Source organism: Vitis vinifera, chromosome 5 (genome assembly GCF_030704535.1).
Source record: "Vitis vinifera cultivar Pinot Noir 40024 chromosome 5, ASM3070453v1".
Classification (NCBI taxonomy): Eukaryota; Viridiplantae; Streptophyta; class Magnoliopsida; order Vitales; family Vitaceae; genus Vitis; species Vitis vinifera.
The window spans coordinates 6,189,865-6,207,168 of NC_081809.1; the positions used below are offsets into that span (position 1 = coordinate 6,189,865).

Consider the following 17,304-nt stretch of genomic DNA (forward strand, 5'->3'; position numbering starts at 1 on the left):
CACCATATGTTGCAGAATTTATACTATTCCGGAACTTGGGACTGGTTTTATTCTTTCCCTATACTGTTGATACATGATTATTACATCTCCTCTGTCATCCCTGCCCTGACTTGATACCAACAAGAAGAAACAGGTGTCCAAGTTTACAATCACAGGGTTACATTTATATGAACTGAAACACAAAAAGCTTCATAAGAAATGACTCTATGATTTTAAAAAAATTCATATAATTTTCGTAAATTCAACCATACATCAATTACAAATCCACAATGAGAATGAAAAAAAATAAAAAAAATCTAATAAATGAATAGATACTACTTTGTAGAGGGAAGTTTGAGTATAAAAAATAATCTGTATATCTGAAGTGATGCTCCTACCACTTTAGATAGCTTAGGAATGGTTTATCTGAAACAGGTATGCCCTTGACAACCCAACCAATTGGCCAAGATGCTGCAGCAATTCCAATGCATGCACCCCATTGTCCCCAATTTAACCTCTCTGTATCTGCAAATTTCTTCAAAAACTCCACCATAACCACCTGAAGGATAATGGTCATCCCAATGATCCCCAAAAATAGCTTGTTCTTATGTAGCCCCTTAAACACATTCTTCTTCTCGAGCTTCCTTGCATTGAATTCATTGAAGACTTGGCAAAGCACAAAAGTATTGAATATCAAGGTATTCTTTACCTTCTCGCTCACTCCAAAGATCGATTCTCCTCTGAACTGTAGGGTCAAGAGGACAGCTATCTGATACAAAGCTTGGGCTAATATATTCCGCCACATGATGTTGGAGATAAGTGGCTCTGTCCGACCCACGGGTGGTTTCTCCATCAGCTCCCTGGTGGGTTGCTCTGTGGCGAGGGCCAGGGCACCTAGTGTGTCCATGATCAAGTTCACCCACAATAACTGCACTGCTGTCAATGGAACCTCACCAGCTGAAACTGCTGCCACAAAGTTGATTACCAGGGCTGCAACATTCACAGTCAGCTGAAACTGGATGAATTTCTGGATATTGTTATAAACACATCTTCCCCATCTCAAGACTGTTGCCACTGAAGCAAAATTATCATCCAAGATGATGATATCTGAACTCTCCTTTGCCACTTCTGTGCCCTGAATCCCCATGGAAAGTCCTATGTCGGCTTCTTTTAATGCTGGTGCATCATTTGTGCCATCACCTGTCACTGCAACCACATGGCCTTTCAGTTTCAGGCATTGTACCATGAGAAGTTTATCAAAGGGAGAGGATCTAGCCATCACACAGATTTTATCCACTTTCTCCATTCTCTCCTCTGGGGTGTACTTCCGGAAAACCTCACCTTCTACCACTGCTTCACTATTCATGTCTCGATCAGGTCTTAGTATTCCACATTCAGTGGCTATTGCTCTTGCAGTGAAGACATTATCACCGGTAATCATTTTGACATTCACTCCAGCGTATTGGCAATCCTCCACAGCTTTTCTTACCCCTGGTCTACATGGGTCTTTTATCCCCACAAGTCCTATGAGGGTCAAGCTGTCTTCTGTTAGCCTTTGACAGCCTTCGCTAATTTCCTGCTCTTCCTCTGGAATTTGTTTATGTGCAAAAGCAATGCAACGGAGGCTGCTAGCGGCCATACCTTGAATTATTTGCTCAAATGTCATCCTTTCAGCATCATCCAGATCTTTCATGCTTCCAGAAGCATCATAGTAACTTGAACACATTGCTAATATCATCTCTGCTGCTCCCTTCCAGTGCACATGCATTTTGTTGTCAGCCTTCTTCCTCATTAAAATCCCGCTTCTTTTCTTCTCTGAATTGAAGGCTTCAACATGAAGAATGGTATGATTCTGCTTTAGTCTCTCCATATCCATATCAAGTTCCAGAACAGCCCAAGAAAGTATGGCTTTTTCTGTGGGACTACCAGAGAACTCGAATTCAGATCCTGAAGTGGCCCTGTAAATGCTACCAGTTGTGTTCAGAGCAACTCCTTGTTGAATCAGTTTGAGAACATTTGAGGCAATTGAAGAGGAATCTTCAACAGGTTCTTTGCCAAGCCAATACTCTGTCACCTTCATCTGGTTCAGAGTAAGGGTACCTGTTTTATCAGTACAAATAGTAGTTGCAGAACCCATGGTCTCACAGGCAGGAAGCTTCCGAACCATAGCCTGGTCAGCCATCATTTTCTTCATTGAATAAGCAAGTGTGAGCGTGACGGCCAAAGGCAAGCCTTCTGGAATTGCCACAACCACAATGGTAACTGCTGCAGCAATGATTCTGACCATGGCGTTCACTATATCATCAGCCTTTGTCTTGCTACCATAGAACTCCTGATTTCCGTTCTCATCTTCTGTATTCCTGGTGAAGTAGCGAACCACCAACACGACAAGAACTAGAAAAGCAATGGCCAAACCAACCTTGCCTATTGAAGAAGTCAGCTTGTTAAGACGGGCTTGTAGGGGTGTTTGTTCATTAATGTTGCGGCTGATTGTGCTCATCATCTCCCCCCATATTGTGTTCATACCAACAGAAGTCACGAGCATTTGAGCATATCCATCAGCCACTTTGGTTCCAGAAAACAAGAATGGATTCTGGGTGCTATTAACTTGTACATGGTCGCTCTCCCCGGTCATGCTGGATTCATCCACTTGTAGTGAATGGCCGTCCAAGAATAAGCCATCAGCAGGAACTTGGTCACCGATTTTTAAGCAAACAACATCACCAACAACGATTTCAAAAATAGAAATCTTCTGACGATGCCCATCTCTAACGACCTCAACCTCGATGTTGTTGCTGACTTTAGACAACTTTTCGAACTGTCGGTTTTGCCTGAAGTTACTCACAGCAGAAACAGAAATGACTAGAAAGACAGCAACGAATATGCTTCCACCATCATACCACCCTTCCTTCAGCCCATGCTCTTTAATTCCGAAACCGAGGGAGAGTGTGGCACAAGCTAGAAGTATGAGAATGGTAAGATCCTTAAAAGCTTCCAACACAAAGTAGAAGAAGCTTTTAGTAGGCGGCCTCGGGTATGTGTTTGAACCGAACGTTTCCTGCCTTTCAGCTACATCTTCAACAGCACCATGGATGCCATTTTTGGTATCTGTTTTTAGAGCGTCAGCCACACCTTCAACTCCTCCCAATTCGCGAAGTTGATCTAAGTTTTTCTCTTTCACCACTGCAGTGAGGCTTGTGTGATCAATGTTTGAGAAGGCAACGTGGGGCTCAACACTGACGACAACAAAGGAAGGAGTACTAAGCGGGAGTTTGCTGCTTTTCTTCTTATTGAGAAGAGAATGAAGGGCCCTGGAACAATAGATGGTAGCAAAGGCCGAATGCCATTTCTTGTTGGGTTTGCTAAGGGTGGCTGGCACATCGAGTATGGACTCTATGCAACTTAAGTTAAAATGCAAAATGTTAGACATGTTATTCAACAGACAAAAGAGTCTGATAAAGATGATGAAGCGGACACGAAGATGAATTATTTAACAAAGTAACGTACCACGATGAAAGAAAAAAGAATGAAGGAAATGAAAATTGAAGCTAAGTATATGAAGAAAATGTGCGAGACTAAAAACCCCGAAATGGGAACAACCCTGTGAATGCATGTGTTTAAGGTTAAGGATTTGCCACTTCTTATAGGAGAGTAGAGCCGGTGTATTTCATTGAATATGAAGTGTTTCTACTGAGAAGATCATGTTTGTCGGGTGTAAATTGGCTACTAGCTAATTCTTAGTGCACAAGGATAATAAATAAAATAGGAAATAGTATGTTAATAAATAAAATAAAAAATATAGTTGACTAGTCAACGCGGTACCCAGAAATTCCCAGAAGTGTCAAAAGACTCGTTTTCGAGGATCTCAAGACAACCACCAATGGCTCCGGCTGCGCTGGGTGATGCGAAAGTGCTTAGTTTTGACTTTTGAGGGTCGACATGCGTGTTTTTTTTTAATACTAAAGCCTAAAGAATCCAACTTCAATTGTGGCCCGAAGCTTTCATAATCATTGAGCCGAATATTACAGGTCATGAAACGCAGGTTTCAGATGTAGTTTCATTGCTTCCTCGCTTTGCCTTCCTTTTTTTTCGGTCGGTAATTGGGGTCGGTTAATGGACTTTTCATTTGTTTCTAATAATTCTAATCATCTTTCTCCATACTTACTTGCACACCACCAGAAGATTTCGGCATTTCGCAGCTTCCACGTCTGGGAGAGGCAAGAACTAAGAAGATGTCAGTCCACAAAGCTCTGTTGGTATATATATCAGGGAATGTACAGTATAACTAAAATTGTTCAAAAGTTTTTCCCTTGTTCAGAAAGCCATGAGAGGAAAAGAAGAGGTATTAAACCACATTAGAGGATCATTCTTGAGAAAAATTAATAAATAAGAAGAAAACAAAATCTCAAGTTTGAATAGAATCTCATTTGCAAATGCATAAATGGGTTCTAGCTGACTCTTTTTCTCGATTTGTTAGAAAAGTTCAATTCAATCGATGGGGATCTTAATATGGAAGTAAAGGATGGCCTGATTAATTTACATAAAATATTGTGCTGAATCAAGAGTGAATTGTTGGTGGTCATACTTATGTATGATTATTTAATGCATAGCTAGCCTTTTTGATCCAGTGAGAAAAAGTAGGATATTAGTATATTAAAATAAGGCCACGTCACTTATTAAAAAATATGATAACTTAAAAGGTGTAAGACAGTTCTTATAAAAGTTCAAAGTTGGTGTGAATTGCACAAGAAGGACAATCTCATTTTGGATAATCCCAAATCATAAGCAAAACTTGTATATTGAAGTTTTGAGAAGTGGAAAGCACCACCAAGTTTCTTTTATTGTTATGACCAAGAAAGCACATATGATGGGAAGTGGGAACATGATCTAAATAATTTTATGTTCGCCACTATAACAAACTTGGTGGAGAGCACCACCAAGTTTCTTCGAAGGCCTTCACATTGATCCCACATCGAAAAGGAGAGTAAATATGAAGAATTTTATAAACTGGTTCGCCATTTTAACATGATGACCCATTTTTTAAGAATAGTTGTATTATCTTTTCTTTTTCAAGAACAATAAAAGTAGAGAAAAATTTTTATTTTATTTTTTTCTATCAATGTCTTTCCCTCCAACTTTAACCCATCATATATAATCTTAAAAGTTGGCTTAGAATCATTTGGCAGAAAAGCCGTTTTAGCCTAAAAAAGTGTTTTTTTTTTTATAAAAAAAAAAAAAAAGGTATTGAGCAAAATTTGGAATTTTAAAAATCTAAAAAATCACTTATAACATTAAAACAAGTGTTTTTTTTTTTTAGAGAAACTGATGCATTAGGAATAAATTTCTCAATTAAATAATAAATATGTTAACTAGATTAGGAAATTGATTATGTTGATTCAAATAATATTTAACTTTACTTATATTAATTAGGAAATAAATTACACAATGTATTATCTTCTCTTTTTCAAGAACAATAAAAGTAGAGAAAAAATAAAATTTTATTTTATTTTATTTTATTTTTTCTATCAATGTCTTTCCCACCAACTTTAACCCAACATATATAATCTTAAAAGTTGGCTTAGAATCATTTGGCGGTAAAGCCCTTTTAGCTAAAAAATGTTTTTTTTTTCTTTAAAAAAAAAAGGTATTTTGCAAAATTTGGAAAACACTTTTAAAAATCTAAAAAATCACTTCTAATTAGGAATGGTAACGAGATGAGTTTAGGACGGGTCATTCCTATCCCATTCCCGCACCTGATTATATAGTTATTTCCCATCCCCGGCACAAACCCGTGTTAGGGCAGGTTGATTGATTCCCATCCTCGTTAACAAAAGAATTAATAACCCCATCCCCCCTATCCCGAATGTCCATTGAGCCCTAACCCAAATTGGTGATCTGCATTTTCCTTTCACTACAAAATAACGAGATTATGATAATATACCAAATATGAAAAAATAATATCAAAGTTGAAATTAACACCACAACAATCAATCATTTTAAGCCCATAGTTAACTTAAATGACTCAAAATTAATGCAAAACACAAAAAAATAAAAATAAAAAATCATTTGAACCATTTACAAGAGAACATAATGAAAATTGAACCAAACGGGAAAATGGGTCGATATCAGCCATGGATGTGAATTCCTATTCAAGCCAATCTTTGAACCAAGATTTCATCAAATCCACTACTTCAAAGGTTTTCGCGTTCCTTTTGAGTTGTGCTCTCGGACAAAGACTTCAAGGTGATGCTTTAAATGATTGTGTTGCACATATTTAAGGGAAGGAGATCGAAGTCTATAACTAGTTTGATGTCATGAAAGAGGAGTTTTGGGCTCTGAGGCTAAACCAAGAACAAGATGGAATTGATTTCAGAGTATTTGAGTTGGTGTGATAGGGGAAGAAAAAGTAGTATTGATCCTAAAGATAGGGTTTCAAGCAGTGCATTAGAGGAAGAAGAAAAAGAAGTGGCTGTTGAAATTAAGGCAAATGGGAAGAATGAAAGACCATTGTATTAGAGGGAAAAGAAGAAGAAGAAGGAACAACCATTAGAATTAGGGCAAATGGGAAGAATGAAAGACCCCTGTATTACAGGAAGAAGAAAAAGAAGAAGGAACGCCCATTAGAATTAAGACAAATGGGAATATACGGGGAGTTTTTTGACATTTTACTAGTAGTTGAATGGTAATTTTGTAAATTTATATTTGGGACGGGGCGGGGCAGGTTGGAACAAAATCCATACCCATCCCAAACCCGATTTGGGCTTTTAAAATATTCCCATACCTGACCTATACCCATTTTTTATATTTCATACCCGTCCCAATAGGGGCGAGTTACCTGATTTGCCCAGAAAATTGTCATCCCTACTTATAACATTAAAACAAGTGTTTTTTTTTATAGAAAAACCGATGCATTTAATAGTGATTTTAGAAAATGTGTTTAGTCTTTCTAATACTTAAAAAAATGAAAATTTTTAAATGTTAGAAATGTATCACAATGTGGAATTGGTTACTATCGATATCGCGTCTACCTTTAAATTAATTGAAAGGGTTTAAGTTTGACTTCATATACCTTGGAGTGAGTTGCATTACCATAGGAATATATAGTTAAATGAAGCTTATCCAATTACAATTTTAAGCAATCTCAAGTTCAACACCCTGTATTGACCAAGCTCTAAACTCTAGTTCATATCTAATGTGAATAAGTTGGAATAAGAGGGTTAGTCAGTAATAATTTCTATGTTAGTACTAAACTAATATACTTCTAAAATAAAAATGAGGTCTCGTTGAACAAGAAAGCGAAGGCTAGACCTCTTTTTAAAATTGATGTCAAACATATTTAGATGATTCTTCTAAAAACATTTTAAGAGAAAATACTTCCATTAAGAACGTTTCAAGTAAAAACACTATTACACAGACTTATGTGTTTCAAAATTTGTGTTTATATAAAAATTTCCTAACACGTGTCACCTTTGTTTAATGCTTTAAATAACTTCTTATATAATGAAATCTGAGTCCTATGATACAATGAAAAGTAATCATTTATAAATAAATTTGTTTTCTCAAAAGTGAAGAATTTTATAAGGTATTGTTGTCACTAAGAGAATAAAGAGAGAAAGAAGCAAGAAAGAGGGAAAGAAAGGACCCAAGTGAAATCTGGAAGAAATCCTCTTTTTCCTTTTTAGAGCAAACCTCAATATTTATACTACAATAGTTTCTTCCCATTAACAAACTTGCTTACACGTGTACAACACTAACAACCTATTATAGCAATCTAACAGCTTAACAGTAGCAAACTAACAGTTAACAACTTATTTTATAATCCTAACACCCCCCCTCAAACTCAGAGCACTTAAATCAAGAACTTTGAGTTTGCTTCTAAGGAAATCTGGAACTGGGTATAGCTTTGGTAAAAAGATCTGTTGTTTGGTCACTTGAAGGAACATGTATCACATCAATAAGCTTTTGAAAAACTTTCTCACGCACAAAATACAAATCAAGCTCAATATGCTTGGTTTTATCATGTAAAACTAGATTTGCAGATAACAATATTGTGCTCAAATTATCACACTATACTGCTGGAGTTCTTAGTAATGTGATCCTCAATTCACTTAGTAGGGTAGTTAACAATGTGATCTCAGCAGTAGTCTAACTAAGCTTCTATATTCTGCCTCTATAGATGATCTAGAAACAATATGTTGTTTCTTTGAGTACCAAGAAACTAGATTGTTTCCAAGATAGACACAATAGTCGGATGTAGATCTTCTATCATCTAGACTTGATGCCCAATCAGCATCACAAAATCCCACCAGATTTAAAATACTTGAACAAGTCAAATGAAGTCCATACTGAATAGTATTTTTCAAGTATCTAAGTGTCCTTTTTACTGCTTGCCAGTGTTCTTCTTGTGGATCCTTCAAATATTGACAAACTCGATTGACACAAAAGGAAATTTATGGCCTGGTGATAGTGACATATTGAAGTGCACCTACAACACTCCTATAGTTGAACGTCTTTCACAATACCACTTCCAGATGTTGTAAGTTGTTGACCACTGATCATGGGAGTATTAATGCCATTTGCATTGTTCATTTTGGCTTTACATAAGAAATCATGCACATACTTAGTCTGAGACAAGTGTAGACCTTCAGTAGTATGTTTCACCTGTATGCCCAAGAAATAATCTATCTCACCAAGATCTTTAAGAGAAAAACTCTTGTTTAATTGTGAGATTAATTGTTGAATTATAGAAGGATTGCTACTAGTAACCAGTATATCATCAACATATACTAGGAGAGAGGTAGTGTGATCCATAGTGAACCTTGTGAATAAAAACCGATCAAATTTAGTAGATGTAAAACTAAGACCTACAAGTGCTTCGTAGAGTTTCTCAAACTAGGCACGTGGTGCTTGTTTGAGACCATATAGAGATTTGTGGAGCTTGCATACCAAATGAGAAGTGGATTTTTCAATAAAGCCTTTAGGTTGTTCCATATAAACTTCTTCTTGTAGATCTCCATTCAAAAAGGCATTGTTGATATCAAGTTGTTGAATTTTCCAATTCCTTGATAATGCTATAGTGAGAGCCACCTAGATTGTAGTAGGCTTCACAACAGGGCTAAATGTTTTTGTATAATCAAATCTAGCTGTTTGGTGAAACTCCTTTGCAACAAGTCTAGCTTTATATTTTTTAATAGAACCATCTGGATTTTCTTTAACTCTGAAAATCCACTTGCATCCTATTACTTTTCTACCAACTGGAAGGTCAACCAAAGACCATGTATTGTTTCTCAAGAGAGCAGAATATTCATCTATCATGGCTATTTTCCAGTTCTCATTTTGCAAAGCTTCATTAGAAGACTGAGGTTTTTTGGTAACACTGTATACTTTTGGTTTAAAGATGCCATTCTTAGATTTGGTGATCATAGAGTGTGTATTTCCAACAGTACTTAAGAGAGATGATGATACAATGGGAGCATTAGAGTCTTGACAGTTTTCCAAGTGAGTGGTTGTGTTGACAAGAGGAATGAGAGCAATAGGAGAGGGTGATGAGGCTGTAGAAATAGAAGAGACAGGTTGTTTAGAATAAAGAATTGGTGGTGATTGACTAAAGGAGAGAGGTTGAGAAATGGAAGAATGTTGAGATTAAGAAGAAAGAGATTCTGAAAATGGAAATAGATGTTCATAAAAAATAACATCTCTAGATATGAAAATTTTACCGGAGGGGTCTAAACACTTGTAGCCTTTATGAGTGAGGCTATAACGTAGAAATGTACATTGTACAGACCAAAAGCCAAGTTTATGACTATCATATGGTCTAGTGTTGGGATAGCAAGCACAACCAAATATTCTAAGAGCCTTGTAATCAGGAACATGATTAAAAAGAAGTTGTAAGGGAGACTTACCATGTGAAACTGGAGAGGGCGGCCTGTTATGCAAGAACACGGCTGTTCTGAATGATTCATCCCAATATTTGAAAGACACTGAGGCTCTAACAAGTAAGGTAAGACCATTCTCAACAATATGTCTATGCTTTTTTTCAACCACACCGTTTTGTTGGTGAGTGTGAGAACAAGAAATCCTATGAATAATGCCATTTATAGTAAGGTAATCAGTAAAAGCACGAAATTCACCCCCACCCCCCAAATCAGATTGTAGGCATTTAATTTTGAACCCTAATTGTAATTCAGCTTGAGCCTTGAAATTTTGAAAGGTTTGAAAGACTAATATGTTTAATAGAGAGTCTCATACCATTGCCAACACGAACTTGCTCATTACCATAATATGGTGTGTGTTCAACCATATTATTTGCATTTGCAGTCACATGGTTTTAGGCACCCGAGTTTGGATAACAATTAGTATCACAAATGTTTTCTGGTGTAGCCATCAGAACTTGCATGTTAGGCTTGTTGCCACTTTGAACCTACGTTTGAGGTGAAAACTAGGAGTGAAACCAGGAGTACGAGGACCTTGAAAACTAGGATCATATCTATAGTAACACCTATCTGCAGAATGACCAATCTTCATGCACACTTGGCATACTAATTTTTCAGTATTACCAGTAGCATTATTATTCCAAGTATTTTAGTATCTCCAACCACCATTTCCTCTGGAAGAAAAATTACTTCTACCAAAATTAGGGCTAAACTGATTGTTACTAGTAAAACCTTTGCCTTGAGAAAAATTATCTCTACCAAAGTTACCTGGACCTTGTGTAATATTAACAAAAGTAGTTTCAAAGTCTAAACTCTTGCTTTGTTTCTCAATCCTAGCCTCTTGTGCTAATAAAAAAGACTCAATTTCCTATATTTAATAATCCTCAGTTCGAGAATTAATTGTGAGAAAGAATGTGTCGTATTCACTAGGCAGTCCATTTGTGATAGCATCAATGTGATTTTTTACAGAGAGATTCACACCAACAAGAGCAAATAGATCAACAAAACCACGAATTTTAAGCAAATATTCTTCTTACTTAGAGTTTTTTTTTTTTTTGGTGTTTTAAAGCAAGGTTTTATACTGTGAGATTTTAGCATGTGTTTGAGAAGCAAAATATACTTCCAATGTCTTCCAAATTTGAAAAGCAGATTCACAATTTACTCACCTCGAAAGAACTCCTTCTGACATTGATGAAAGAAGCCAAGAAACCAAGAGCTGATCTTGTTGTTCCCAATCAATAAAATCTTGATTCACTATTCCTCGATATCAATCTTCTGAACTTTGAAATTTTAACGGTGGATCATGAATTCTAGTGACAAAATGCTGAAGATTGTGACCACGAATTGATGAGAAAATCTGTTTTCTCCATATCAATAAATTATGATTTTCGAGCTTAATTGAGGTAGAATGACTGAACGAAATCGGGACAAAATGACTAGAGGAAGAAGATTCTAGGGTTTGTTGAAATTTCTCCATTGCTGAAGTTGAGTGCTCTGATACCATGTTAGAAACAAGAGAATAAAGAGAGAAAGAAGCGAGAAAGAGGAAAAGAAAGGACCCAGGTGAAATATGGAAGAAATCCTCTTTTTTCTTTTCAAAGCAAACTTCAATATTTATACTACAATAGTTTCTTCCCATTAACAAACTTGTTTACACGTGTTCAACACTAACAACTTGTCATAGCAATCTAACAGCCTCTAACAACATAACAAACTAACAGTTAACAACTTATTTTATAATCCTAACATGTATAATTATATTAAAAGGGTATATAAATCTATAATTACCTTAAGTCACATATTTTGCATAATTAAGTTAAAATAGTTGAGCAAATTTCAAAATTGCTTTGAAGGTTATATGGAGAAGTTATCACCCAAAAATACCCAACATACATTCAATATGATTTTTAAAAGGCGAGAACCTCATTTCTAGCAAATGGATCTAAGGTTCATATAAAATGCATATTTGGCCCAAAGATGTAAGTTTTTGGAATTGGATTATAGGCATCGGAGCATTGCAACTATTTAATATATTAAAATTTATCTTTAAGTCCTAATGATAATTAATATATTAAAATTTAAAAAATAACAAATAAAATTATTCTTAAAATCTATTTAATATTCATATAATTTTTATTTTGTTTTTTTTTCTTTTAAGTACAACTATTATCTTAATTTATTTTTTTTATTAATTTAACATTTAATTATTATAATTTTTTATTTTTGAAATTTAATTAAATGACTCTATAAGCCATATACAAACTTTGTATATCATGAATTTATATATATGTTTTTATTTATTTACTTTGACCAATTTTCATACCAAATTACTAAAAAATTTATCTACACATGCCCAAATATCAAATATATATATATATATATTTCCACCCGTATGCAAGATAATTATACTAAATCTATAAGACTTTTTTTATTTATTAATATCTATAAAAATATGCAAATGTATTCAAAATAACATGTTTATTTGGGTTATATGGTACAATTAGTACAAATATCTTATATACATAATACAAATGTCTTTTATATATAAAAAAAAATGGTATTTGATATTTATACATGTGTGTAAACAATATTTCCTTTGTATAAAAAATAAGACAATGAAGAAAAATATGTAAATATATTTACAATAAATGGACTTGTAAAAAATTGCACAACTAATATAAATGTCTTGCTACAAGTATTTAACTTGTACATATAAGAAAATTTAAAAAAAAAAAAAGTATTTGACATTTATGCATGTTCATAAACAATATTTCTAAATATATAAGAAATAAGTGAAAAAATAAAATAAATAAATATATTCATAATAGACAAACTTATACAATTTTAAAGGTCTTTTGCATTTAATATAAGTAATCTTAAATACATACGAAGATATAAATACATGCATGTAAATTATATTTTTAAAGGTTTAATCTCGAAAATAAATAACGAGAAAATTAAGAGAAAAAAAACAATGTAAGTAGATATATGTGAACGGCAAAAAGTGTTTTTGTACCTAAATTTTCATGTATTTCGCATGCAACTTTTATCTTTGTGAGATGTTGATGAAATTAAAAGATTCATTAATCCTTCAGCGTAGTTGTTCCATTTTGTTAATTTTGATTTGATAATTGCCAAAAATTAGAAGGATAATAATTAATTTTGATTTTATTTTTTATTTTTTCCGTTATGTCAATCCTTTTCTGTGGACCTAGCCTAATAAAAAATGCATGAAAATAAAAGCTATTCGGTTGACTAGGTCGCCTTTCACATGCCACGTCGAGAGAAGCCAGCACATGTGATTTAAACCTTGAACCAATCACGTAAGATATCCTACAAAATCACAATGAAGTTTGAAAATAACGTCGGAAATGTCATATTATTTTTCTTTTCTTTTTTTCATTTTTCTTTACCTTTTCCACATTATCTTATCATTATTTTGACTTTTCAGACGCAAAACATACTGTTAAGCTGGTCAAGTCACAAGGGAGGGAGGCCCCTCACTGACAGTACTGTACAGGAAAGAAACAGCAGTATACTTGAACTGCCAAAAAAATTATTGATATCAGATTCACAAGAAATTGAAACACTGCATAAATAAAATGACTTGATCATAGATTGCCATAAGGTCGTACAGGGTCCTCACTCGGCATGCCAAAAAGATTCAATCAATCTGATACCTGTGATCAATGTTAAGCATGGGTATGACTTCTCCATGATTGATGAAACAAGCCTCACCTGAAATAGTGGAGGACAAAAGGCCAAAGCTAGCTTTGGAGGAATAGAAGGTGATGTGAAGAAGAAGGCCTCAAACATGGCAAAGCCACCTAAAAATGCTCTTTCCATTAGGGTTTTACCATCCTCATACTTGTAGCTTGTGCTGCACTTTCTCTTGCCATTAATGAACATGGGCTGAAAGAAGGGTTACGGTGTGGAATCTTCCTTGTGGCTGTCTTTCTGGTCAGTGATGTCCCTGCTGTTATGTTACTCAAGGAAAATAGGCAATTCCTCCAGTTATGATCTGATCAGGCCGACGACGATATCCAATTTGATTTTGTCTGAAACGGGTAGGCTGATACTAGGCAGGATCTGTCCTTGTTTTTGAGATGGCCAATTGATATTCATGTCAGATGCTTGTGGGGAAGACATCCATGAGCAATCTGCCGTGAATATATAAAGAACAGATACATACACAAGTCTGGCTCAACAACCTAACTTCATCCTTGATAATGCTGGTCTGAGTTGCTTTTGTGGTTCTTGTAGTGTCGTTGGTTTGCCGTTTGAATTGTGGAATTCAGAAGATGAGAATGGGAATCAGGAGTTCAATAGCAGCAAGACAAAGGCTGATGATATAGTGAATGCCGTGGGGGGAATCGTTGTTGCTGCACTTAATATTGTGGTTGTAGCATATTCAATTGCAGAAGGCTTGTCGCAGTTGGCCACTCTCTATATTAATTATTCCGAACCACTTTCATCTGGGTTCAACGAAAGGTTGCCCCATTTGTCAATAAAAATGGTGGTGGCATCATGGCAGTGCCCATCAGCCTCTTCTAGACGTGACCCACAACAGCAAGCTTTCTGGAATTGCTACAACCACAATAGCAACTGCTGCAGCAAAGTTCCCTCCACGGCATTCACTATATCATCAGACTTTGTCTTGCTGTCATTGAACTTCTCATTTCCATTCTCAACTTTTGAATTCCCCAACGACACTACAAGAACCAGAAAAGCAAGAGAGACCAACAATATCCATAAAGCCAGCTTGTTGAGCAAGACTCATAAACTTCTCTGCTCATTATAATCGCAGATGATTGTGCTCATGGATCATCATAAGCCACAAGCATTCTCGCATATCCATTGGCCTCCTTTCCAAGAAAACACAACAGCCTCCCGCATTGTGTTAGAAAACAAGAATGTTTTCTGTGAGAATTTCAGCTTGACGATATTGCTGCCCATTGTCCAAATCGGCTGATCGAAACCACCAATTTCGGACAACATCAACCCAGATTTCTGAGTTGACAATTAGCTGTTTTTTTCTGAAATATTTACGGCAGAATCAGCAAATGATTAGAAAGATAGACAACAAATATTCTTCCTCTTTAGCATCACCCTTCTCTCCGCCCATGCTCTTCAATGCCAAACCCATTGGGAGAAAGTGCAGCACTAGCTACAAGTGCGAGAACGGTGGATCCTCAAAAGCTTCCCCACAGAGCTGAAGAGGCTCTTTTAGGTGGCTTATAAAAAGTGTTCCAACCAAAATTTTCCAGCTTGGCATCCACCAACATCTTCAGCATCAGCATGGGCTCCATTTTTCGCAGTGGCAGCCAGAGATACGCTTTCAAGCACTCCTCCAGATTTAATAAGCCATCTAAGCTTTCATCCTGTACTATTTCTTCTGGTTCGCACAGCATCATTTAGAAGAGAGATAGAGAGTACAAGATGCCATTGCTGGATAAATTTACAAAGGGTGTTTGGCAGATCTGAGGAAGGACAATATGCTCGCGCTCTTTCATATCTTTCCGGATACAAAGAGCATGATTTTTCATTGGCGCAATCACTGACCAGAAGCAAAAGAGACAAAAGTATTGCGTGTAGTCATGTAATTGGAAAGAAGAAACAAGAAATGCTAAGAATTTTGGAGATGGAGGAGGCTTTGAGAACTGCAGTTGTTGTAGGCCGGGAAAGAAAGGTATATATAGGGAATAGTTGGAGAGATGACTTTGAATCATTGACCTGACTCTTCTGTAAGTTAAACCAGGGTCACATGCAGTGTCCGAGCCCTTTCCTACGAACGCGCCTCGTGGCTTCATGCTTTCTAGTCAATGTCAGCGACAAATGCGGTGGGCCGAGTCTGAAAAGTATTAGAATTGAACATTCTGTGGCCACTCAAATATTGTTGATAATTTCATTATTTTTCATTGGATATAATGACATCGGTTTATAAACCCACACATTCAACTTGCATTATTTATTCTTTTTTTTTTTTTTTTTTGTTCTCTTGAATGCCACCAGGATTTAGATATTTGGCTGGTGGACCACAATTGGGTGGGTCATCATAGACTCGCCTACTTCAATTTGGTCCATCTTAAGAGAAAAATAGACAAAAGCCGCAGAGAAGGAAACTCATTACTGATACATGGAAAGGCTGAGATTCCTTTCACACGGTCTTCAGGGGCCGCCCACGTGGGAAATTAAAAAAAAAACAGCGCATGACTTGAAATGGCTGGTATGAATCGAATCACAGGGTTCTCAATCCCATTCCCACCAGAGGTCCAGACTCATCTGTCATAAATGTCATATCACCCTCCACCTTCTGTCTTGTAAACGCTAGACACTTGGCTCCCCCCTCCCTTCTTTCGATAAGAAATAGAAAAAGCAACTGCCAAGTGCCAAACCCATTACCCACTTTGTAGGTTGAGCGGCAATTTTAAGCACGCATGCTCGGTATTTATAATTGGAGCTAACTGTGGTAATTGACATGATCTCTTGCCCCCACATGCGTCACTGCCAGCAACAACTGATGCTCGTTGGTGCTCCCAATTTCCACCTTATCACTCATCTCCTTGTGCCAAATGCCCGTCTAAGCATCATTCATCATTGGGAACTTGATCTTCAATAGGTAAGCAAAAATCTCCGGCCAAAGCTTTTCTGTGACTAAATTTGCTGATAAATTCTTCACAATGGGAAAATGAGATGTAAAACTTAAAGATAAACTATTAAACTTTTTATATTTTTCATTAGCCGTAAAAAAAAACAAAATTTAATTATTAAATACTTGTTTCCTGTTTTTTATTTTTATTTGAAAAATAAATCTATAGAGCTTCATGTTTTTTATTGATGCATATAGGTTACTATCCAAGTAAATTATCGTAATTCATCAAATTGTAATATCTAATTCTTCCTTAAAAGCTTTTTGGAGGATAAACTATGAAACTTTGATGTGATCTGAATTTATAAAATATTTTATCAAATTAAAATAATAAATTAATTTTTTGATAATTTTATTCAATATTATAAAGTAAAAGAGTATTACAAGAAATAATTATAAAAGTTCATGTATTTTAATATATTTTTCAATTGATGAAAATAAAATTGATTTATAAAAGTTGATTTTTTTTTTTTTTTTATGTGAGTAAAAGCTGACTTTTCCCTTGCAAAAATCCTTTCATTTGAGATGTATTAAGCACGTCTTATAAAACAGTGCTTTGGTGGTTTTATTATAATTATTATTATTTCCCCTTAAGTTGCAGAAAACAACTTGCTTTTGATTTAGTCAATTGTAAAGATTCTCTTTTTTCAGTGCTGAAAATATAAAAAATAGAAAATTATTATTATTTCTATTATGATGCAAAATTAATATATATATATATATGCCAAGGTTGAAAAACATGAT

The 17,304-nt window shown here is 35.4% G+C and overlaps 1 protein-coding gene across 1 annotated transcript; it reads right to left on the bottom strand.

The window, feature by feature from the left end:
- Window positions 1-207: 207 nt before the first annotated feature.
- Window positions 208-3,588, bottom strand: LOC100242476 (putative calcium-transporting ATPase 13, plasma membrane-type). The gene has a single exon (XM_002279557.4). It carries the CDS (start codon window positions 3,407-3,409, stop codon window positions 374-376), a length of 3,036 nt encoding a protein of 1,011 aa, XP_002279593.1. The 5' UTR covers window positions 3,410-3,588; the 3' UTR covers window positions 208-373.
- Between the last annotated feature and the right edge of the window lie 13,716 nt (window positions 3,589-17,304).